The 24,474-nt window shown below is 43.7% G+C and overlaps 1 protein-coding gene across 2 annotated transcripts in view; it reads right to left on the bottom strand.

Annotated features, from left to right (window-relative positions):
• The window catches only part of SYN3 (synapsin III), a 204,293-nt gene that overhangs the window by 130,349 nt on the left and 49,470 nt on the right, over nt 1-24,474 (bottom strand). For both annotated transcript variants that reach the window (XM_086753814.1, XM_086753806.1), the window contains exons 4-6: nt 22,781-22,872; nt 8,352-8,508; nt 1,677-1,766 (exon numbers count right to left, since the gene is read on the bottom strand). In XM_086753814.1, the coding sequence (XP_086609940.1) occupies nt 1,677-1,766; nt 8,352-8,508; nt 22,781-22,872 (339 nt within the window). The remainder of the gene's footprint in view (nt 1-1,676; nt 1,767-8,351; nt 8,509-22,780; nt 22,873-24,474) is intronic.

The raw sequence follows: 24,474 nt of genomic DNA, 5'->3' as shown, positions 1-24,474 counted from the left end.
GCATCTGCAAGTAAACAATAGCATCTCCAAGTAGGCGATCAGTTATAAAGATGACAAATATGTGAAATTAAGGTCAGTGCTCTGCTAAACCAAACCACTGTACTGGTTACAAATGTATTTACGTGCTGAGGCATCAACAATCAGATTTCCAGACAAAAAAATAATGCTAAAAGTGCTAGCTAACATACTTGCAATGAAAACCTTAATCAAGTCTTCCAAAAATACAATTCCTGAAGTGACGGTCACACAAAGTCACAACTGTCCTGAAGCATTACATGTGTCAGAAACCCCTCTTTATAAATCACCAATAATTAAATGCAACAGGATTTATCAACTGATTTGTCTGAAAAGTCTGCAACAAACTGTCACATAATCTTTAAGGACCATCCATTTCTTTAGGTCTTAAATGATAATACAACTCTTCCCACTGCATTACTTACTGCAGTGCTCCACAGCACTCAGGACTACTTACCTCCATGACGTGCCTGTGAAGTATGGAAGTGCTGTCGTCCACACAGCACAGGGAGAGAACAGAGTATAGGAACAGAGAGTTGAAGGACTGGCATTTCAAGCTCTTCAGGCACCTAGGGAGCACTGGTGGGATTTTTCACAAGAATCTAAATTCCTTTTGAATTCTGAAGCTCCCACTAGGTACCTATATCCACCATCAGGTAACTACACCCTATTATGCATTGTGATTGGCCCACAGTTTTGCAACAAATGTGTGAGAAAAGAGATGTTTGAATGTTTTTCAGCTCTAGTTTGACATCTCAACAGTCCTAATCTTCAGGCTGCCAAGAGTTCACAAATAAGTGTGGGAAATAAGCTCAGCCAACCAGTGACTTACATGGCGCGGGGGGGTTGTGTTTCACACAAGGTCTCATCAAAGACTCAACCAGGTAAGAAGGGCCACTAATCCATGGATTAAATTGGGAGCAAAAATTCATGAAGGACTAGCCACCCTTTTAACTCAGGGAAAACAAGAGACATAAACAGTTTTAAACAAAGCCACTTGGTTTGCCATGTTCTCCAGGACTAAAGGCACCTATGCAGATCTCTTTGGAAGGCGCCCTAAGAGTTTGGTACAGTGCCCAGTAGCTACACAGGGCACTGACTGTTTGGTTGTTGACAGGATGACCAGACCTCAGAGCCACTGTGCAAGGGAAACATTACAAACTGAAACAACTGCTGTTTCAAAAACTCTAATTTGCTTTGAGCACCTAGTCAGGCTGATAAATGTTTCATGGATGGCAACCACATGACAGACCAAGCAAACTGACCCTGTGAAACAAACACTGCTTATGGCCCATGTCCCAGGTTGTCAACATATTTTCAACAATTCCAGGAGGGGAAAAAAAAAAATCTACTTTATCTGAATAAAGTGACTCCTTGTTCTAAGGGATGAGCTTTTGTTGATTAGATTTTACAATGGATTTTTATTTTGGTGTTGAGCCTGTTCTAATTTTTTACTTTTTCAGGGTCCATACATGACCTGTGGGAGGGCTGGGCAAAAAGGGAAAGAGGTTCCCAAGCACTGTTTTTCACATGTTGCTTTTAGCTAGTAATTCTCTGGAAGTAAAACTGAGACTCCTCCCAGCATTCACACTGCCATCTCTTGTGCCCAACTCACATTCGTTGCTTCGACCCTATAGTCAGAAGAAAGCAAAGGTACTCACCATCTGCTTATGGCTTGGGAAGAACGTTTGCTCCACGAGGGGGAACTTCTCAGGACCCAGCGAGTTGAAGATTTTAATGAGCTGAGAGAACTTGGGGTGAGGGAGGGAACAGAAAAACAGACACAGTGGATGTCAGTGGCTTACTGTGTAGCAGGTAAGTGCTTGCAAAATGTTCTGATACTGGTGAAGAAGGTGAGAGAAACATTATTATGCCTTTCCCACCTTGCTTTCTTGACCTAAGAGCAGCAAGAGAATATGAAGTTACTGTATTTACCTAGGGCCAAGCCAGCCTGTGTACACAAACCCTGGACTAAGGGAGCAAAGTGTTTCAAGAGCCAGAAGGGGATCATTTTGGTTTTGTTACAGATCTGCCATGAACAAACTTTGCTTTCCAAATGTGGCTGAGGAGAGGGTGAGGCTCTTCTTGGTAAAGGGCTCAGAGCAGTGGCCAGGCAGGAAATCAGTGCCACCACTCCTGAGCAGAGATAAAATAAATCAAAGATCTCCCTTGGATCTCTGTCCCACAGCCAAATCAAAGCAAAGCACATTTACTCATCATGCTGAAGGGAAGGAGAATTGCTAAGGGACAGTGATGACTACATGGAATTGTCCATGCTACCTGTTTTGAGTGTTAGACCAAGGAAGCATGAGCCCACTGGCAGTCATAACTGACATCTACTATGAACCAAGGGTTTCCCAACAGGCCCCCATGCAGGCCAGAGAAAGGGGAGATCATCTGATACCCCTTGTCCTGTCTACCAGTGAGGTCTGAGGGAAACACCAATCTGTGAGGAATGTAGCCAGAGAAAGCAATATGTAACATCAATGGGGAAAGCAACACTGCTGGTATGTCATGTACAAGGGTGAACATTTGTCATTGTCCCAACCTGTCAGCATGAACTTCACCATTATCACGACTATCATCACTATTATAAACTGTTCATCATTCAGCATTGTGCCCAGCCAGACACAAAGCTCCTCATGGTAGGACTGAGTTGTGATTTCTGCTCAAATTCCTGCTCCGCTTTGGCCACCTGTGAAGTGAACAGACTATTCTGTACATTGTCTGCAGCCTCCCTGTTCAATCCGTCATTGATGAGTTGGAAAAAAACCCCAAAACTGTAAGAGAGGAACTTAATAATCATGACAGAAAATGTTGCTGAGGCAGGGTTAGTATACCAAAGAGAATAAGAGGTGATATATATACACCAGAAACCGTCTGGATCTCAGGGGCAACTTAGATTCTTCTCAATCACACCTCTAGGCATTCTGCTTTCTCTCTGAAGAGCTTCAGCCCGACGATGCTGAACTGGCAGTGCTGTTGGTGGAGTCGTTAGACTGGCAACCTTGCAGAAGCTGAATAAGGCAGCTTGATTGTTTTCATGGACATTAAAAGAACAAAATGATTGGGAATTGCTCCACAGATAAGAACTTTGTTTCCTGCTGAGCTGGTAGATGTGACTGAATTCCTTACTGATATCCTATTTGCAAAGTAATTTAGAAACTGAATCTAGTTGCCAAGCCTCCTGTTTGGTAAGACCAAGCTAAACTAATAAAGGCCTCCAGTCTGGGCCAAGTCTCACTGTAAGTCCTTTACAAAAGTTCCTTCAAGTTCCCCATCAAAGCTGGGGATGCATTCATCGTGAAGATCTTTGTGTCAGCTGTGTGACAAGTGGTAACACACAGGGAGGTAACACACAGGTTAAGTGACGGAGACAGACATCTAGAGAGCAAGGAAAGGGAAAGAAAGCCCTCTTTCTTCCCAATAGCATCACCTGCCTAATCTTGTATTCTGAGCACTTCTGAGGAACCGCTGAAGCCAGAAATTGTACCAAAATGCAAGCCCAAGATTCCACTGCAGATAAAGAGAGAGCTACTGAGAGTATTTTCTGTTGAGTAGCTACATTAGGGTTCCTGCCCTGGTTACGGGGCTAGTTTAAGCAAAAGCATTTTTGTATAAGAAGTTGAAACTTCACTTGAAGGTGGAGAAAAAATACCCTTTTAGGAGTTAAAAGGTGATATGAGTGTAAAAAAAAATGTAGCCAGTGTATAAAAAAATTAGGCTGTAAGGTGTGTGCCAGTCCCAGGCCACATGCTAAAGGGGCAGCTGACAGCAGATTCACAAAAATAGCCAATAATCCTTTTGCTAATCTTGTAGGTCAAAATGTGGCATTTAAACAAAACCAGAAAACATCAAGAGGTGTCATATCCCATCACTAACACCACCACCCCCTCACATGCATCGGCAGATAAGAGAAAAACTCCCTGTGTAGAATAATTATCATTGGCAAGGAGAGTATTGATGTTGGGGAAGGAGGACAGCTTGCTTTTCTTAACTACTTGCACTAGCCCTGCACATCCTAGAGAATAAAAATAAGGCTCTGTTTTGACTAGTAAAGTGAGAAAACAGGGCTTAAAAGTTAAACAGAATGAGAAAGAGCCAGGGAGAGGAAGAAAAACATCCTGGCTGAGAGCAGCACATGCCCCTCGCTGCGAGTGCACGCAGGCCTGGCGAAACACGGATGCCGTGACGTTGAGGCGACATACGTTTATCCTAGGACAACAGCTCACACAAAATAAGTGGAACGACTATGCACCTGATAGACAGCATCCTAACTTGTTCCTTGGGCTTCCTCTTGAAGCGTACAGCTCTTGGCTGTTGCTGAAATAAGAAGCGTTTCAGACGGACAGATGAGACACTCAGCCATCTGGGAGCTTCCTCAAAGGGCCAAGCCTGCAAAAAGGTCTGACTTTGGCATTGACCCTCATGGGAAAATTCCCTCCTTTTTTTCCTGTTTTTTTGTTTTTTTTTTTTTGGCAATTACTAGGGACAGGATATTGACAATGAGACACCCAAGTTATATGGTGCAACAGCCTCTTAGATACCTGAGAGCCGAGCTCAAGTAGCACCTCCCAGTACATTTTAGATGGGTTACTGTCAGCAGCTCAGCTAGATATAACTGTCCCTTCCACATTTTGGTATCGGGTCTTACTTTCTGTGGTTCCACTGGTTTTAGTGAGATTGCATCCAGACTGCAGAGCAAGACACATGGCAAGGCAATGGCAGTCTGGGCTTTAAGTGAGATACTTTGCCTGACTGGCTGGGTTACTTACAGGAAAATAAAAAGAATCCAGTCAGAGGCTCTCAAGGCCTTTTGCATATTTTTAAAGTGTCTGCATCATCAGGGAGCCTATATAGATTCATAGAATCACAGAATAGTTTGGGTTGGAAGGGACCTTTAAAGGCCATCTAGTCCAACCCCCCTGCAAGGAGCAGGGACATCTTCAACTCAATCAGGTTGCTCAGAGCGCCGTCCAACCTGGCCTTGGATGTTTCCAGGGATGGGGCATCCACCATCTCTCTGGGCCAACCTGTTCCAGTGTTCCACCACCCTCATTGTGAATTTTTTTTTCCTTACGTCCAGTCTGAATCTACCTTCTGCTATTTTATCCCTTGACAGTCAATAGCAGTTTGTCTGGAAGTCTCTTGGACTCTGTAGATGACTGCCTTCAAGACTTGGTATTTCCTGCAGTCTTACAGATGCAAAAGTTGCCTTACAATTACAGACATTAACTGCATGTAAAAGGAGTACTACTCTGAGCATTGTTCCCACTGTATTTTGTACTGTAACTTTTATAACACAAAAATTATTGTTAGTAGTAGTTACAGCATTGTGTTTAGGTTACATGTAGCATTATTTATCAATAATTGTGGTATCATCTTAAAACTTCGGATTCTTGGATGTTTCTCAGATCCCCCTGAATATGTCTGTTTCTCTTTCAGAAACACCTCTCAAACTGTGCCTGTGTTTAATGCAAATTTAAACCTTTGAAGAAATTTGAGTATTGCAATACTGGAAACCTGGCAAATGTCATTAAAAAACAGGGCTGCATGTTTGAGTAAACTCAAGCCCAAACTCAGCTGATTGTAATTAGAGTTTCTGAGGAGAAAACATTGTTGCAAATTGCCAAGGAAAAACAGTCTCTCTTCCATCCCCCGCCACAGAATCATAAACATTTCTATGCAATGGAACCATTTTTGGAAAAAGTAAAAAGGGAGAGTGAAAAGCACATTTCCCAGGGGTATTTAATTTCATTTCTTCTTCTATCTCATTTCAACTGTTTTCTAGGTCCAAAAAGTTCCCAGTAATCTTTGTTAAGCAGAGCTCTTGTTTCAAGATGCCTATTTTGCAATCAGAGTGGAACATACACTGAAGTGGTCTGTCCCTATCTCTCATTTCCCAGCTATCACAAAATCAAATTTTTCTGATTCTGCTGCCAGCAAAGCTTTCTGCCCTCAAACGCCCCAGTGCAATCTCTACCTGAGCTTCCACCTGATAAAATTTCAGCGATGCCAAGTACTAGCTCACATCCCATCTGAGCTCTTAGATTACTTAGAGCCTTACAATCATTGGTTTTAGGGTGATGTGGGTGCGGGGGCAGGAGGGAAAGGAGGCATTCTGCAAACCTGTTTTAAGTGTTTACAAGTGGTTTCCTTGACTTCACTGGTAAGGTTGTCTGAGCCAGCTGTATTCCCCATGAGGAAAGTATGGCACAATTGAACCCAGTACAGCTACAGCAGAGTTACTGGCAGAGCCAATTTCTCCCACACAGCCTTGCCAGCCCTGCTTTTCTTTTTTTTTCCCCAATGTGCTGAGTTTGTTTGCTTTCTTTTATTTTAGATACCTAAAAATAGGCCTGTCATCTTGAGGCCCCTGAACACCATCAGAAACATAACTACAAGGCATGAGTTAAAAAATGTCCACTAAACCTTGACTGACTCAACCCTAAAATCAGATGTAATAGACCACATGATTGTCTTCCTCAGTAAAAGCCAGTGTAAATGAGGAGGCTTTTTGTCTGGTCACTGGGGTCAACACACTTGTGTGTGTAGGAACAACTGCAGAAAAAAATGCAAAGGAGTTTTATGGAGCCTGGTTCTTGATCCATGTCTTACTCCCCTTTCTGTTCCCAGCAATCCTGACCATTCAAATGAGGACTGAGGCCAAAGGTGCATCATCCACCTATACAGTGATGGCAAAATGAGATTTTTCTCACTGCTCTCTTTACTGCACTAGAGTAGTTTTGGAAAAGACTGAACCCTGCTTTTAGTCTTGACAAACTCCCCAGATGTGATTAAATGGATTGAAAACTGAGAAGACGATATCTGTAATGCTGATGGATACCATTTTGGCAAGGAGAGAGTTAAATCCAACACTGCATAGTCATGGAAATAAAAGTCTGAGTCATCACAGTCCTTAGCTGGATTTGAATTGCCAGTCAACATACTGAAGACCAATAGGCTATTTATTCCAGGGAAAAAACAACAACAAAAAAAAGACTTAATTAGGTAATGAGGAAGATAGTTACCACTTGCTGTAAATGTCATATCTCATCCCAAGCCGTATTTGTGCAATGAGTAAGGAGAATTCCTAAAAATTTATCTAAAATCTTTCCATGGGGGGCATATTGGAAAGTCTCAGCTTGTCACATCCATATAGCTTGTAGGTCCCTGCTTCAGACCTAGAACAATGCAGGGAAATTTCCATTCTGGGAGCATCAGTGATTAGAGAGGGATGAAACTGCTTGGAAGACCCAGATGTGGACTCCAAAATGATGTCAGCATCTGACTTCTTCCTGCAGGTGCTACGATGTCCCGCCTTGCTCCTCTGGGTCTCCTGCTCCTGCAGTTTCTGCTGACTTAGGGTTGGTGATAAAACAGGTCTGGATATTTATTACAAACTTTGATTTGGGGCTGAGATAAGCCAATTATAATATTTTTAAAGATTTTTCTGAGATTTCCAGATGAACTTGACAAAATTTAAAGACCAAGTGAAGGGACGTCCCAGGGCAAAATAGCAAAATACTGTCCTGTTCTCCTCAGGAGCTGATTCGGCCCAAAGTGTTTCCAAGGTGCAGTCTTTCAGACTCAATGAACCAATACTTTATGACAAACTTGTATTTCCTTCTGAAACTGCTGAAAAATTCTGCATGCTCTCCCCTTTCCTTCTGCCACTTTCCAAGGTCTTTGTCAATCTATGTTTCCTTTTTCCCTAAGCCTAGTTGTTGAAGAAATAATCTCTTCACCTTTCTTCCCTTTCTTTTAATCTGATTTCCTCACAACAGAACACCACCCAGGAAAAGCAGGAAGAGAAGACACGTGCAGGTTGCACTTCTGTAAGGAATCCTAGTCTTAACCTGGGGCACCTTATATCTAATAAAAGATGCTAGAAATAGTGTTGTCCAAATACCCTCTAAAACAGTGAATGCCAATGTTTCTTTTAAGGTTGTTTTACTGTGTTTTGGTCAGGACAGAGATGTGCTACTATTGATCCACTATTATTAATCTATTGCTATTCATCTACTCTGTCTTACAAGAAATCTCAGTGTTACTGTACTGCTGTCTGCTTGTGACATGTTAGAGTCTGAGACAGGTGAAACGTCCTACTCAGGGTAAGGAAATAACACCTTGATATTACTAGAGTCTCATAAAGAAGAACTGCTGATGTTTTTTTTTTTCTTCAAATAATTTACAGTTGGATTCCTAAGGTTCTTTAGATGGTCATTTTATCCTAAAGGGACAAATTCCAAAACAGACTGGGTGCTGAGTTTGATGCTTTATTGGTACCACATCTCTACAGTGTTGGCATGCAGTAGAGCTGGATCATCACTTACCACCCAGGGCTTGCTGCAGAAGTTGTAGATGGAGTAGAGGGAGTTGACCGTGTGGATGCCACCGTACTGGAGTCCAATGATGAGGCTGCGAAAGTCTTCTCCCAGTGCCATGCTGTAGGCATGCTGCCGGATCAGGACAAAGTCAGGCTTGAAGGACCTGGAAGAGACAAGGGGAGCCACATTTTGCTTTCAAAACACTCAGCAACACTTCTAGCCTCGTCTTGTTTCTTCTCTATCCTTTCCCTTTTCATCAATGCATATTGGTCTTCTTTGTGCCTCATCATGGGTTCCTTGTGTTAAAAGGTAACAAACCAAAGAAAAATCCCTAGTCATTAATAAAAAAGGAAAAATCCAGCATAGCTGCAAGTGTGAGAGTGTAGAAGCAAGCCAAAGAGATTTGCTGCAGTTTCCGTGTCACTCAGGCATGCACAGGAACAAGCCACAAGCAGAGCCAAGGGTCATAAATTCGCTGGTGGGGAGATTCTCTTTTCTCTCTAACAGCCTGGCCATGTTTGGCAAGCTCGTTGCAATGTGCGACACAGATGAGGGAGCAAGTTTGTTTCCTGATGATTGAACTCGATATTGAAGCAATGCCCAGTGGGTGGGAAGATCATGAGGGATTTCAAAAAGCTATTGTGCACATCCATACATTGACATACATTCTTCTGCTAATCAGTTTACTATGTATGCAGCACATCCCAGGCTCTTACGGCTATGAGTCAATAAGTAAAGGTCAGGCATGGTAATGTAATTAATCAAAGGAGCAGAGGCCCTCAATCAGTGCTGTGACTCATGTTGTGGACTTCCAGAATATTATTTAGCAAGACTGGAGCTGGAACTCCTATGGTTCAACACCAGCAGCTCTCAGCAAATACACAAGAAAAGTGAGGCCCTTTCTAGGTAAGCCAACAGGCTATGGATTATCTTCCAGAAAGCCACATCTCATTCCTTGCTCATGCTGTGTCTTCAGAGCCATTCAGAAATCTCTGGAAACAGCAGCTGAAAATAAACTCTTCCCAAAATGGACCTTAGCACCTCATTCCTGAAGGCACGGAAGGGGCTTTTCCACTTAAAGAGGGGATTATTTTATACTTTAACAGAGGTTGCATCAAGGACATTGGAGAAATTTCCATACTGTATTAAAGTTTTTCAGAGAAATGAGCTCTGTAACCCAGTCCCATTACCTCACTACCCTCGAACATTTTCCTTGCTAAGAGGCTATAATTTCTATGCTTTGGATGTATGAGTTGGAAATACTTTGGGTTTATAGCCTCTATTTATATTTACGTCATTCTGGCAGGGAAATTCGAGATGGTGACTCTGGGCCACATTGTGGCAACAAACACTGTACACAAAACCCAGCATAGCTTTGTTGTTTCAAAGCTGTTCATTTTGTTTGTTGGCCTTGGGCTTTTGTTATCGCCTGAGACATAGTGAGGAGCATGCTCTGCTTTTGTGATGCAAGAGGCCAAGCTTTGGAAATGTTGTGATTCCCTCCCATGGAGTATTTTTAAACACAGGCATGTTCTCTAATGTACTTGGCACCAAAGGTGGTGGTTTCCTCCAGCAGCAAGATGCATAATGAGCATTGGGAGGGCTGCGCTATCACTGTGCAGCTGATTTATGGACCTCCCTGCTGTCAGTGGGGGTGAGGCAAGTGGTGACTCCCTGCTGAGAAACAGCAAGTGAATGCAAATCTTGGAAAGCTTGAGCTGCTCCATTCTGCTGGACTTGCTGTGTAGAAATACCCCAGAGGCAGACAAAGGTCCCCAGGAAGGATTAATGAGCTTCCTAGCACCAGGATTTGATGTCTGTACTGAGTTACTAAACAGTTGTGGTGTCTGGAGGGGTAGTAGCATGTCCCTCCTTCATTCATCTTTCCGAGGACATGAAGAAGAAAATGATCCCTGTTACAGCTCAAGTCTTTCCCCGGACTTGACTTAGGGAGTAGCACTTACTGGAGCTGCATGATAATGGCTCAGACCATTGCTTTGGTTTTCCTAGAGGAGGCAGCAGTATTTGCTCTTTAACATCTCCCCCAGCATCCCTGGGTGGGGATGTGGTGCTGTGGTGGGAAGGAAGCATGCAAATGAATGTGGCCAGCCACAGGGGGAGGACACACAGGGGCTGGGAAACTGCCTTCAGTGGCTTTACTTCTGCCAGCCAAAAGTTTAGGAAAAAAAACCTCTTGTCTTTTCAGATCTTGGCAAAGGAGGAGTTTTTCAGCTTAGAAGATGGACACAAGAATACAGAATTAATGTAGAAAAGCCTATTCTCAAACTCTGCATTGTGTAGGAAGGCAGGGCACTCTTTCATGCAGCAGATGAGGAGTGAATCTCTAAAGTGAAGGTGGACACTGAATCCCTGTTTTGAGCTGTGGGACAACGAGGATGTTCCCATGGATACTGAGAACAAGGCAGAGGAGTGCAGGGCCTGGGACTTGCTGCGAATAAACATCAGCTGAAGAGCCCCAGAGTCTGCAAGACGTCTGTAACAGAGAAACAGAGACCAGTGGCAAAACGTGAGGTGAGGGGCTTGGAAGGATAGCAGGCAGTAAAAGGAAAATGAATAGTCATGGTAGGACTGGTGAGGTGAAAACTGAATACCTGAGGGTACCAGTGAACTGGGGAAAAAAAGAGCTTAATTGCTTCACACAAGATTTCTTACTGTTTTGGTAGAAGATTACTTTTGCAAGCTATTGCTCATTCTCAGAGTGTAAATCTGACTCTAACATAGCAAGCCTCGGATTTGGAATAGCTAGTCGTATGACTGTTTTCTTTGCTAGTTCAACCCAACCCAATAACATCTCCCATGACAGAAAATTGAAATCCTTGGCATGCAGACAGTTTAGGCAGAAGTCCCACATTTGAAACACCATTGCCAAAACCTTTGGATGAACCAAACTCAGTAGCGCCTACTGTGCTGAGGTCCTAAGCATCTGAGTTCAGCAGGACTAGGAGAGCAAGGGCAGCAGCACGTACCTTTCCTCTCCACTAGATCTGTCTGGCCAGTGCTTAGGTGACCACAAATGGTCTTGAATAAAACTGCATCTAGACCTCTGCTAAAGACAGGTCATGGGAATAGGCTGGTCACAGAAAGACCGCAGGAGAGCCTGTTCAACAATCTAATGGACAGGGAGATGGGATAGGTAAACGAAACTAAAAGTAAACCACAGATTTAAAGCATCTCGCTAATGAGCTGTGCTCTGCGTGTTGGTGCAGTGCCCTTTCTAAGCACTGCGTGGCAGACACCCATCTGAAGTCCTGAATCTTACTTAGCTTGATAGCCAGACGGATGAAGCTTCCAGAAGAAAGCTGAAGCCCATCTTTGGCCATGACCCTTTTACAGAAGCCCTTTCTCAGACCCCAGGAGCTCAGTCCTCATTTAGAGTTTGGCTTCTAGCACTGCCTGGCAAAATACAGGCCACTAAAACACATGCAACGTTCCCAGAGTGGAATAGAGATACAATAATCTTTTGTTCAAAAAAAAAAAAAAAAAAATCCAGGAGACTGAAAAAATTGAAATAGCTGATGAGATTTCATTTTCCTCTGGAATGGAAAGATGCTTTCCTTTCAGCTCGTTTCGCCATACACGATGGCCTCTGCCACATATGGCACGAGTCTTTCAGTGCTCTGAGTGGTGCACGACCGAACTGACCACCCCCAGAGCGAAGCAGTCTGCCACAAGTCCCTGTGGCTTTTCTCACTTTGCACCACTTTCTCACCTTGTCCCAGATGCTAGCCAAGGCACATGGCAGCTGCTGAGCCTACCTCTCCTCCTGGCAATTGAGATCTGTCAGAGATCACCAGAGTCAATCACCCCTGGGTGATGACAAGTATCTGTCTAGGAAGATGCTAGTACTGCCAGTCATGAGCCTGGACTCTGATACTGCGGTGCAGGATGCTTTAACTAACTCTTTTTCAACTTGTTCCAATGCATTTTAGCAGTCTCTTTCTTTCTTAGTGGTAAAACTATAGTTCAGAGACAAACCTAAGCATAAAGCTTGCATCCAAAATACCTGATAGGAAGAGATCTAATTGCAGGGTATAATTTCTTAGGTCGGACCCATCTACCCTTAAATCCGTGACAGCATTAGCTGTCTTGGAAATAGTTTTTGTCAGAAATGAGGGAATATAAAACAATTTAAAAGATTCTTGATGTTAAACATGGAGGTTAAACATTTCAGGAGCAGCAGTAAGTATTCTGGTCACCATGTGTCTAACTTCTCTAGCTATGAAAAGAGAATCAGCTCTGAAAAGATAATTGATAGCATTTCTCTACAGGTCTCTCTACAGTCTGCTTTAGGGTAGAGAAGATGATGAGAGCAAATCCTGCTGGGAGGTTTCACACCTTAAAGAGATTTTGTATTTCTTATTTTTGCATATAGCCATAACTCTGACTTGCTTCCTGGTACTTCAGCTTTTCTCACTGAAGCACAAAGAGCTTCATGAGCATGAAGAAAGAAGACACAAAAGTAGATTATGTTGACAAAACACCTTTTAGTGATCTCTTCCACTGTGAATAATCACCTGCAACCAAAGGGTAGACCTGCTTTTTACTTTAGGACCTTGATGGATGTAGAGAAGTTTTGCCTGTGCTGTGGGAGAAAGATGGGCTCCCCTGCTCTCTTTCTTAAAGAGTCCCAGTCTTATTTCTTGTTTCTCTACATCACCTTATTCATATAAGTAATCACATTCATCCTTTCTTTCAATAACTTCAGCGGAGTTTACTTCTTTCTGTGGAAAATTCACTTCACCCTTCATGTCAATAGAAAAAAGATCTTGCTTGGACACTGAAGAAGCACATCCTCAGTTCAGGTTCTGTCTACCCTCCATTTTTCAAAGAGGTTTTATTCAGTTTTCTGACACTTCCCAGTGATCAACACATTTTGAGTAAGTTCTCTTACAAAGCCTTTCCTATCTACTTGGCATGACACAGAGAGGAAGAAAAGTGCATAATGAAGCAATATGATACAAGCTCTGGATTACTAGCAATTAATGGAGCCTTGAGGCAAGCTTCTGAGGCACAAGTCCAAGCCTTAAGTGGCTGCAGCTACTGGAGAAGTGCAACAATCCCTCCAGCTATGCAGTGCCTCAGGTGTCTGAGAGCTAAGAGAAAATGACATTTACAAATAGGATCAAGTTATTTTTTTTTTTTTGCTTTACTTGGGTGTTAATAGTATTGTTATTACATTACTGAAAATTAATAAGAAATCAATGACATTTTCACCTATCATGGTGTTAGATTTAATGTTATGTTGGATGTCATAGTAAAATGGGAAATTTGCTAAGAAAAAAAAACCTTATTTCAGTCAAAACCTCATGTCATATTTTTCCACAGAAAGAAGTAAGCTCTGCTGAAGTTATTGAAAGAAAGGATGAATGTGATTACTTATATAAATAAGGTGATGTAGAGAAACAAGAAAGCAACATGGAATAACGAATGACCTCACTTTACCGGGCTGGAAGAGGGGAGTACAGCATCTTTTGGGACAGTATAATAGAGGATGGCTGGGGAAAAAACATGGGAGAGATCAGTGTAGCAAAAGCAGCAGAAACCAGGAATCACAGCTGCAGTAGAATGAGTACCACTATATGTAGACGAGGATACCCTGGAAGATACTCTGATTTGCTTCTCAGCAACAGACCAATGGTCAACGAGCCTTAAAATCACGTGTCACACACTCTCTGGACTGTAGTGTTGCAGTCTCCTAAGTCTGCTATATATTTTGCATGTAAACTGATCAACCTTGACAAGGAAAAGCAAGTGGACCCAGATGATGTCTCAAAGTAGGAAGAGCCACACTTGTCAACAGCAGTTTGCCTTCAAAATGCTTGTGACCCAAAGCTTTGACAGAAGATGATCTGAATACTTTCCAACATCATAGAATCAAGTCAGAGAGTAATTCAGGTCAGAGAGAATCCCTGGATATCATCTGGCCCAACACCCTGCTCATTGCAGGGCTAACTTTGAAGTGACAACTAGCTTGATCAGGATCTCGTCCAGCCAAAGTTTCAATATTCCCAAGGATGAAGATCCCCTAACCTCTCTGGGCACTTGTTCCAGTATTTGACCACCCTCACTGTTGAAATAAAAAAAAAAAAATTGCAGCTAATTAGAATTTGACCTACTGCAACTTGTGTCTGTTTCTTCTTTTCCTTTCACTGCACAACAAGAAGTGTCTGACTTCATTTTCTCTACAGTGTCCTCTTAATTGCCTGATGCCTGTAGGTGGATCCACCTCAGCCTCCTCTTACAGAATGAACAAAACCATCTCTCAGTCTCTCCATGGATGTCTTTGGTCCAGTTCAATGAGCCTGGTGGCCTTTCACTCAACTCGTTCCAGTTTGTCACTGCCTTTTTCGACCGGGGAGCTCACAGCTGGGCACAATATCTCAGATGTGAACAGTGTCTCATTAGCTACACTCTTGCTAATACCACCCAGTAAGCCGTTGGGCATCTTCCCCGCAAGAGCGCACAGGACCTCCAGGTCCCTTTGTGCAGAGCTGTCTTCTCTCCAGCTGCTCCCTAGCAGTACGGAGGTTATTCCTCCCTCACCGCAAGACTTGGTGATTGTCCTTGTTGAACTCCATGAGGTTCCTGTTGGCCCATTTCCCCAGTTGTTTAGGTCCCTCTGAATGGCAGCTCTGTCCTTTAGCATATCTATGCTCCCTACTGCCAGCTTGTTGCCACCCATGAGTTTGTTGAGCCACCCTCTATCCCAATATCAGGTTGTTAATGAAGATCTGCCTTGACCAGTATATTGCAGGTGCAGCAGGACTTGGCTCTTCACTTCTTCGTTTGCTATTCCTTGGAAGAAGCTTTATAAAAAAATCTATGTAGAAAGGAGATGAGTTAAGGCAGGATTAGGGGAAAAAAAAAGCCAATTGGGACTGAAACAATCTACAACAGTCTTTAATCATTCTTGCATTCAGTTCAGGATTAACTAATTAATGAGTGCTCTAGGCCCTGGCAGCACATTTCTTATTGGAAAGAATTACTGTAAATGTGAAAAGGGCCAGGGAGTAGTTTAGTCTCTGAGATGCTCCCCACCCTGGTCTGCTCAGAGTAACTTTTGCTTTCTTGCAGCTGCCTGCACGCCAAATGTTTTCCCAATAACTGTCAACATCCTGCCTGCGCGTCGGCTGGGGGCCAGCTGCTGGGGAGGTGAAGGGGGACATTATTCATCTGGGAGATCAGTAAACCCCGAAGAGAGAAGCAAGCCTCCAGGCAGCTGTTTAGCAGCAGGAGCTGAGATGGAAGAAACTGAGAATAAATACATAAAGAAGAACACCCCAAATTGTCTTCCCTTTTTTAGCTCCTGCTCAAAAAGAGAAGGGGGACAGGCAGGTGAGGAGTGGGGAGATATTAGTGAAAGGTGATGGTAAATCATCCCCCGTGAGGGAATAATTTCTCAGTTTATAAGTGTTTACTGGAGGTGTTAAATTGCTTTGTGTGTAACTGCAGCTTGCCAGGATCTACCCTATTTGACACTTTGTCCCAGCCCATTATCTCTTCAGGGTATTTAGGTAAGGGAAGTGGTCATTTGGCACGCTGATGTTTTGCCTAAAGTGCACTTTCAAAAGCTTACATGCTGTTACACACAGTTCTCCATTACATTTATGGATTGCCATGCCATCAACAGAAAAACATTGCCCAAATGTTGCTCAATGTTAAATATATAGCACATATTGTACTGTTCTGTGGGGCACATTCTGTGAATCTTGGGATAACCACATGCTCAACGTATTTTTCCATCTGACTTCTAGAAATCTAAACTCTCCCAATCAGTTTCTCCATTTTTTTCTCCCATCTGCATCTTTGCAGAAGTTTTCAGAATTTTGGGTTGGAGGCAACAAAAAAAAAAAAAAAAAAAAAAAAAAAAGAAAAAGGTATTCTATAAAAGACTCCAATTAGGTCAAAAGTTAAATTTACAAAGACAGGGAGTAGACAGAGCCTAGGATTCCTCTTTGACCCAAGCTTCCTGAAAGACGAGAAGCTGGAAAGTGATCTACTGTCTACCAATTTGTCCTACATCAGTGTCCAGCAGCTGCTCCCATGATCTTGTTGTTCTGGTTTTGTTAGTGAGGGGGGGCCTAAGGTGGTGGCTTCTGTAGGAAACTGCTAGAAGTCGCTCCCCTTTGTTCAGTGGACTTGGCCGGGCCTAGGGCGGACCCGCTGCTGGCCAAGGCCGAGCCAATTGGTAGCAGAATGTCCCGTGATAACGCCTCTGCGATAACGTATTTAAGTAGGGGAAAACAGGAAAAAGAGGAGAAGAAGATGTGAAGCAGCTGAGCGGGGGGCAGAGAGGGGGAGGCGCGAGCCTCATGGGCCTTGCAGGCCTCACCCTCTGGCCTCCCGCCAGGCAGCTGACTGGGCCCAACTCGGCCCGGCCTGGCTGCAAGAAGTGGAGAGGAGATGAGAAGTGAATAAGATGTAAAAAGGATCCTGAGAGGCGTCTGTCAGCCTGTTGTGAGGAACGGCTGCAGACGCCAAGGTCAGTTCAGAAGGAGGGGGAGGAATAATATGGCTCCTGGCCAAGATTCCTCTGCAACTCGTGGTGAAGACCATGGTGGAGCGGGTTGTCCCCCTGCAGCCCATGGAGGTCCACGGAGGGGCAGAGATCCACCTGCAGCCCGTGGAGGACCCCACGCCAGAGCAGGTGGAGGCCTGAAGGAGGCTGTGGCCCATGGAGGGCCCGCTGGGACAGCTGTTCTAGAGGGACTGCCCCCCGTGGAAGAGATGACCCACGCCGGAGCAGTTTCACAAAGGACTGTGGCCCGTGGGAGGGACCCCACGCTGGAGCAGAGGAGGAATGTGAGGAGTTCTTCCCCTGACGATGATACAGCGGCGTAAAACAACGCGTGATGAACTGACCGCGACCCCCATTCCCTTTCCCCCCCCGTGCCGCTCGGGAGGGGAAGGTAGTAGAGATAATGTTAAGCCCGGGAAGAGGGAGGGGTGGGGGGAGGTTATCTGGTTCCCTGTCTCATTCTCCTGCTAATTTTAGAAATAAATGAATAGTTTTCCCCAAGTCGAGTCTGTTTTGCCCGTGACGGTAACTTTAAGGATTTCTCCCCATCCTTATCTCAAACCTTGAGCCGTTTTTCTTATATCATCTCCCCCTGTTCTCTCGGAGGGTGGGGGGAGCGAGAGAGAGACTGCGTAGTCTGGTCCCGATCGGGGCTGAACTACGACACTTGTGGACATTCTCCCTATAGAAAAGCTGCAAGAAATCACCAACTTTTGTGAATGAACAGCCCTTGAGAGGCAGAAAGTATGCCTCTCGTAGCAGCTACTGTGTGGTGAGAAAGCATGGCCTCTGTAGGTTACAAAACCCACATGCCTCTTTCAGGGAGCAGATTGTCAGCTGCCCTGTGGGGTGGGTGAACCTACTGGGATGGGAAAAGGTGTAGTGGGAAGGGGACAATATCCTCATTGGGCTTTAAGGAGTCTTGCATCCTGGAGTAGGCAGATCTTTTCTAGACAGAGCACAGGTCTCCTGGGGTCTGCAAGCTCTGAATAGCAGGAAAACACCTGCTACTGGCCTGGCCAGTTTCTTCCTCACTCCCCCCGCGTAAAAGGATTTGCTTCCTCGTGCTGTGATTGTACTGCAGCTTGCAGTGTAAAAATACGTTTTGGGAAAAAGCTCTTCCAGGTCCTGGTCTATTTAGGATGGTGATTCAACAAGCTGCTGTCCATTTATCAGAGGGCAGAGCATAGTATAGGCACTGAATCGACTGGAATCAATGGGAAAGTCAGTGTTAATTACAGGAATGAATGGGCCTTTATGGAGGAATCGGAGCATTCCCTGACCCCACCACAGTTGCAAGCGACAGGGGTGTATCAGCAGGGGTGAGCAGGGTGAGACGTGCACCTTCTTACACAGATTGGCCAAATTCAGGCAAGGCCTGTAGGACTAAGCACCACTCCATGGCAGAGATCCTTCCCCATAGCAAGGGATTGTCCAAAGTGCTCGGCTCCTGTTGGCTTTGCTGTCAGCTTTGTCTCCCTTCCCCACTTGCCAGGGCTGGTGGTCCCCAGGGGGACCTCCTCATTTCAGACCCTGGGCATCTCCTGGTCCCTCAGCTGCTCTCTGCGCTGTGGCATTACAGCCAGTCTGCGTACCACACTGTAAGTGGGATGGCCACCGCTGTGGTAGGTCCCATGCAGACTCAAAAAAATGTGCTTTCTCCCCTGGATGATCAGCCCCGATGGTAAAATAGCCAGCTCCACAGGGAGACAGGAGATGAGAGCAGTCTGATGCATGATTAATTTATGCCCTTAAAAGTCTGAAATGCTCCCAAGGACATTAGTATTCCTCATGTGAGAAAGCTGTCCAGATTTTCAACATATCCCTGCCTTATTCCCACATCTACTGGAATTAATAGTTGAAGGCTTGTAAAGCCCAAAAGGCAAACACAGGACTGCATTTAATCTAATGCAGAGGCTGAGATCATAGTTCGGGAGTCTAAGTGTTGTCAGAAGCAGAGACAGCCCAAATTTTCATTTATACTGAGACACTTAAATAATATCCTGAAAGCATAAATGCACCTCAGAGTGGGTGCAGTGCCAGGACTGACGGCCTCTTTGTGCTGTGGAAACGTTGGTCTGAAGGTCCCTTCAGAGAAATGAAGACAAGTGAAAATTAAAAGCCCGTTCCTTACATCTAACCCCAGCAGGGGTGACACAGCCCAGGAGCTTTCTAAGGTACATTAAACTCCAGACAGTTCACTCTGTGTGTGTAGACCTGTGAAAAAGGAAGTTGTGGATGCTCTGGAAGGAGGATGAAAAATCCACCCAAGTGTTTTAAAAGCAGGCGTCAACCCACACCTGTTTTTTCACACTGCTTAGTAGTCCAGCCATTGCACCTAGAAATTACTCCTTTTCTCTGTCGAAGGTGTTGCTGTGTCTAAGTTGGTGAAGGATCCCTTGGGACGAATAAGTGCCACCTCCAGCTTCCCATATTTAACTTTTCACTGAGGAAGCTCTGGTGCCAATTTTACCCAAAGAAGTGCTGGGTAACAAGGACTAACGTGTGGGAGATTCCCCCCTACTAGCCCTGGCTGAGCCCAGTGCTGCTCCCAGTGCCCAGCTCATCCCCCTGTACTGTCCTCAATCAGGGCACATGTTACAGGGCACTGAAATAGGAAAGTGCTTGCTAAAGACTGTGGAAGATACTCCATGGCCAGCTCTTTTTCTTCTAAATCTGGAGAAAATGTGCAGAACGGGCTGACGGAGCCATCGCATACCATGGTGGAAGTGGCACAGAAAAAAACACATGCAGCTTTTTAGATTTGTTAGATGATAGTCTCTCTCTCCAGCAGCACATTTCACTGAGACTATAAAATCGCTCACCTCATCCTACAGATGTGCAGAACTTAGTAGCTAAAAAAGAAGAGGTGGAAACCTAGAATTTTGTTACTGTAAACTATGGGAGTCACACTTGCTTTACAAATCAGGCAAGCAAAGTAATGCCTGGCTTCAGTTATGTTGTTTGCTAGCTTACTTGTAGCTACTTGTTTCAAGAAACACAGGGTAGCAGTCATGGAGGTCTGTACACTTCCAGTTCCTTGCTCGCTTTAATTGATAACAGTGCTTGTACAACTTCTTTTTTTTTTTTTTTTTTTTTTTATTATTTGCCCAAGGCAAGTGGTAAGTGTAGGGCTTCAAGGACATGCAGCTCAGATCAGTTGGCACAGGGTTGAAAAGAATGCCTTAATTCCAAGGTGCCAGAAAGGATCAAGGGATCAACAAAGAGCGAGCTTTGATTTAAACATGCAATAGGATGTTCCCAGTTTGAAGAAAGAACTAGGGGATCTGCTGCAAAATAACAGAATTTAATAGGCTGATAGATTGTTAGAGAGTTTATCAATTAATGTAATTTCAAACTGGAGAGAAAAGCTCAGTGGTTGCATTGTTATTGTTGTTGTTGTTGCTGTTATAAATGTTTATTATTTCGTTGATTTAAAATCCACTGGTCTGTAGTATATTCACTGTCTTTTGAATAAACTGTCATGCTCTGTTGCGTGTGTGAAGAAAGCAGAGCTCCTGCAAGGAGGGAATCCCAAATGTGCCTGTTAGAAAAATGCTGTCATATTTCCTTCCTATAACTTCTCAGTGGGATTTTGAAGGACTCTGGGTATTCAAAAACCATGATGAGTATTATATGTCACCATCTAGAAACATTCTGACTTGTGACTGAATATCTCGCTTAGAAATTACCAGAGGCCTAATAAGTGATGGAAAAAAAGATATATATGACTACATCATCATCGGCGGGGTTGGTGCACACGTGTGAGCAGAGGGTATCCCGCATGGCATCTCCCTGTGTCTGGGCAGCCTGGTTTGAGGCCAAGGAGGACATGGATGTGGAGAGGACAGGGGCCCTAAGGGAAACTGGAAGCTAGCTGTATGGGCTGAGGGGCCTCCACATAGCTCAGCAGGCTCAGTAGCAGTATGCTCTGTAATTCACTTTCTAAAGTGAAGAAGAGTTATTATCTCTGTAACTTCTAAAGTATCGGTAAGAGTGGCTGTGGAAGTTGGCTGGCCTGAGCTCTTAAACTCACTGAGCTGAGCAGGACAGGGGCACATCAGCACAGGCTGTAAAAAAACGCCGAGGGCTTCTAAGGACTATAATGACCCACAGAAAACACATGCCATATAAATTGGGTATCCAGACAAGTACGTATTTGCCAAATCCACCACCCACCACACAAATGCATGTGTCCTTAAACACACATAGAAGAAAACAAAAAAAACACGAACTAATGCCATTCATAAAAACATGCATTTTCGTATATAAATAGCAATGGAAAAAGACTAGCTGTGATACCTGTGTATTTACTGCGAGCAGAAACATGAACACTATGCCTCAGACACTCTTGTAAAATAAAGTTTGTCTTCACTTTCAGTTTAATAGCTCAAGATCTTTCTGCCAGATGTATGAGTGGCTTTGGGAGGAAAGGCATGGGAAGGAAAATGAAGATGTGATCAACCTAGGAAATGGTTCTTGGGAAACCTTCCAGCGTCGTGAGCAAGCGAACACGAAAGTGCATTAACATGGCACACTGTCTGATGGATGCTCCAGTGGCTGGTTCACGGGACATACGCTTTGTTTCACTGAGAAACAGATATTTGTGGGATGAGAGAAAGCAAATGGATATAACAGACTCAAGCTTTAAAGTTTTTAGCAGAAGCTCGTGAAATTGTACCAAAGAATGAATGGAGACTTGTGGACATACTAAGAGCTGTCAAGACCTGAAATGAATTGATGGGCCACAGTCATAGCTAATTGACAGTGACAAGTGTTGTTTTGCACTCTTTGGATGGGAAATGACATATTGAGAAATTAAACTGAGGCCAGCACACTCAGAATCACTGCTTTTCAGCTGTTCTAATAATTCCTTTCAAAAATTTCCCTGCATGCTGTATTATGTGTCTATATCGCTATTTCTGAACTAGAAGCAAACAGACAAAAGCGTTGATTGAGTGTGTGAACAATATTAAACTCAGAGACGCTGTATACACTGAAAAGCACAGAATAATTGTACAAAAAGAAGTAGAGAGGCTAGAAGAATGGATTTGGAAAAGCTATTGTATCAAAGATGAAATGTAGAGTTGGAAGTTGTAATGACAGAAACTCATAAAGACGTGGGCTTGGGAATAAAAGGGTGAAAGGTAATATCAGGGCTGTGTAAACAGGGGCATTTTACCATCATATATAGATCTGACAACTTAGCTCTTTATATAGCACCATTGAGAATGTTCTAACATTAAATCCAGGTACTCTGGTGCCAGAAAGAAGGAGAGAAATGCTTTTGGAAAGTGAACTGGGTGTGTGATTGGGGAAGCATTGCTCAGGAAAAGAGTCTGCTTGTAATCACTGCAATTACGAAGTAATGCTAGCAGGGAGAGAAATCCCCATCAAACAGAGGTATGGTATTATGTCTGAGATACACCCCAGGGCAAGGCCAGAACATTAGGAATCTGGAAAAAAAAAGGTGATATTTCAGGAGCAAATTAGGCTGTGAGGATCAGGATCATGGAAAGGATTTGTGGCTATTATGAGGGTAGTCCACTGGGATAAGGATCTAACACAGGTAGGTTAATGAATGCATCAGTGTATGATGAAGGTTAGTTGCCACAGCAGAGAAAAATCAAGGGAAAGGAAGATCCATTCTCCCTTTCTAAAAAGAACCTGAAAAGAAGGCATTTATGGTTGCATGGAAGATCTGAACTGGAAACAATGACTGTATGGAATAATGTACAACTGAAACCTGATATAAAACCATCAGAGTCAGGTCAGTATTTCCACTGCCTTCAGGAAACCTTGAAGTCATCAGGATCGATCAAACCCTGAGGTCATCCTGCTTGCTCCCACATCGCTCCAGAAAGCCTGATTTTCAAGAAAAGCTGGTGCTCCTCACCTTACCACCTTAGTGCCGTTCCTCATGACCTGCATGTCCACCATGCAGCCGCCTGTGACGTAAGCAGCCAGGTTCAGCTCGGAGAACTCAGCCTGGAGCGGAGCAAAAGGACAGAGCATTACTTGAGGACAGCAGGGACACAAACACAAGGATACAGACACAGAATTGTCTTTGGTTGGAATGTGCCTTTCCTTCTTTTTTTTTTTTTTCCATGAGGCAACTGGAGATCCAATTACAGCTGATTTTCCCTGGAGAGACTGCAGAGGTATTTACAGCTCCCAGACTTGGGGTGTACAAGTATACAGGATTAGGCTTATTGCAGTAATACGTACTGAAGGAATTAAGAATGAGCAAGCTGAAAAACGCATACAGGAAAGAATAATAATAGTAAAAAGAGGTAAGGCCATTCGAATTCAAATTCCAAGTTTCCACTTGGAAACATCAATTTAGGATTATGTCTGAGTCGGCTGTTGTGCCACTGGCCAGCTATAAAGCTAATACAAAATTTAAACCTCCCTAAATAGCTAAAAAGCCTCATTATGCTGCAGGACGGTGATAAGCAGAGAAATCCAGCTGATGTGGTTTACTTACTAAGATTTTAACTAGTAAAGGGTTAGCAAGCCTGAATAGGCTAACAGTACTGCTCAATTATTAAAACACTTTATCTTTCAAAAGAGGTGCAACTTTCAAGGCTGGAAAGGTTGGCGAGAAATATTTAATCTATGGGGAGCAAAAGGCAATGTGCACAGGGGCGATTACGACTGCGGTGGGTCTCAGTGAAGGTTAAGACACAAATCAAAGCGATTAACTGGGCGAGAGGTGTGATAATCCTCCCGTGTGGCCGCCGGCTCTGCCGCCCCTCAGACAGGAGTGCCAGTGAGACTCGATGGTCTTAGGCCACTCTCAGCAGGAGGAGGATGGCAGGATTAGCTGATCAGTACTCAACTTAGGCTACAAATAATAAACCTATCATTATGAGCAAATGAGTAGACTCCAGACTAGAACAGTCTGTTATTGTGCCATGCCAGTCCTCCCTTTCCAGCACGATGCAAACATACCTGTACAGATTCAGAATCCTATACTAAATTAGTGCCTGGGTATATAAATAATCAGGTTTCAGTTTTTGAGACAAAATTTAGTCTTCTCCCTTTGAACATGTTTTTTCCCCCCCCTTGCTGTTAATACATTTTTTTTTCAGACTTACTATGGGTAGTGGTAAAATAATCTTCTAACCAGTGGCTACCTAATATCAGAGCACTCAGATGGTGTTGCTAATGCTTGTGATTTTACTGATATTCTTGTAGTATTTAATGTTCTTCTGACAATTCTATTAGCTGGAACCAAAAGATAGTGCCAGGAAAACTTATATACAAAAACCAAACCAAAACACAAAATCATCCCCCCATGTTTTGTCCTCATGAAAGTATGGAAAACACTTGCCAGTGGAAAACCAGTGCACCTGTAAAGGCTCAGAAGCCAGACGACAAATGAAAAAATCACTTCCAACTTTCTTTTTTTAAAGTCCACATAATTTTAAAGCAATGACCGTGGCTGGTGACCCAATGATGTAATAAGATTTCATGTCTGCGGCCCTGTGCAAACTTTTTAAAGTAACACCCTTACATGATCTTACATCACTGCAACTCCCTATTACAATGAAAGGAGAGGGAAAATTCCTGTTGCCAAGAAATAAA

This window comes from Chlamydotis macqueenii, chromosome 1, assembly GCF_036417535.1.
Source record: "Chlamydotis macqueenii isolate bChlMac1 chromosome 1, bChlMac1.mat, whole genome shotgun sequence".
NCBI classification, from domain to species: domain Eukaryota; kingdom Metazoa; phylum Chordata; class Aves; order Otidiformes; family Otididae; genus Chlamydotis; species Chlamydotis macqueenii.
Note: the sequence above shows the minus strand (reverse complement) of the source record. Positions and strands in the feature narration are given on the sequence as shown.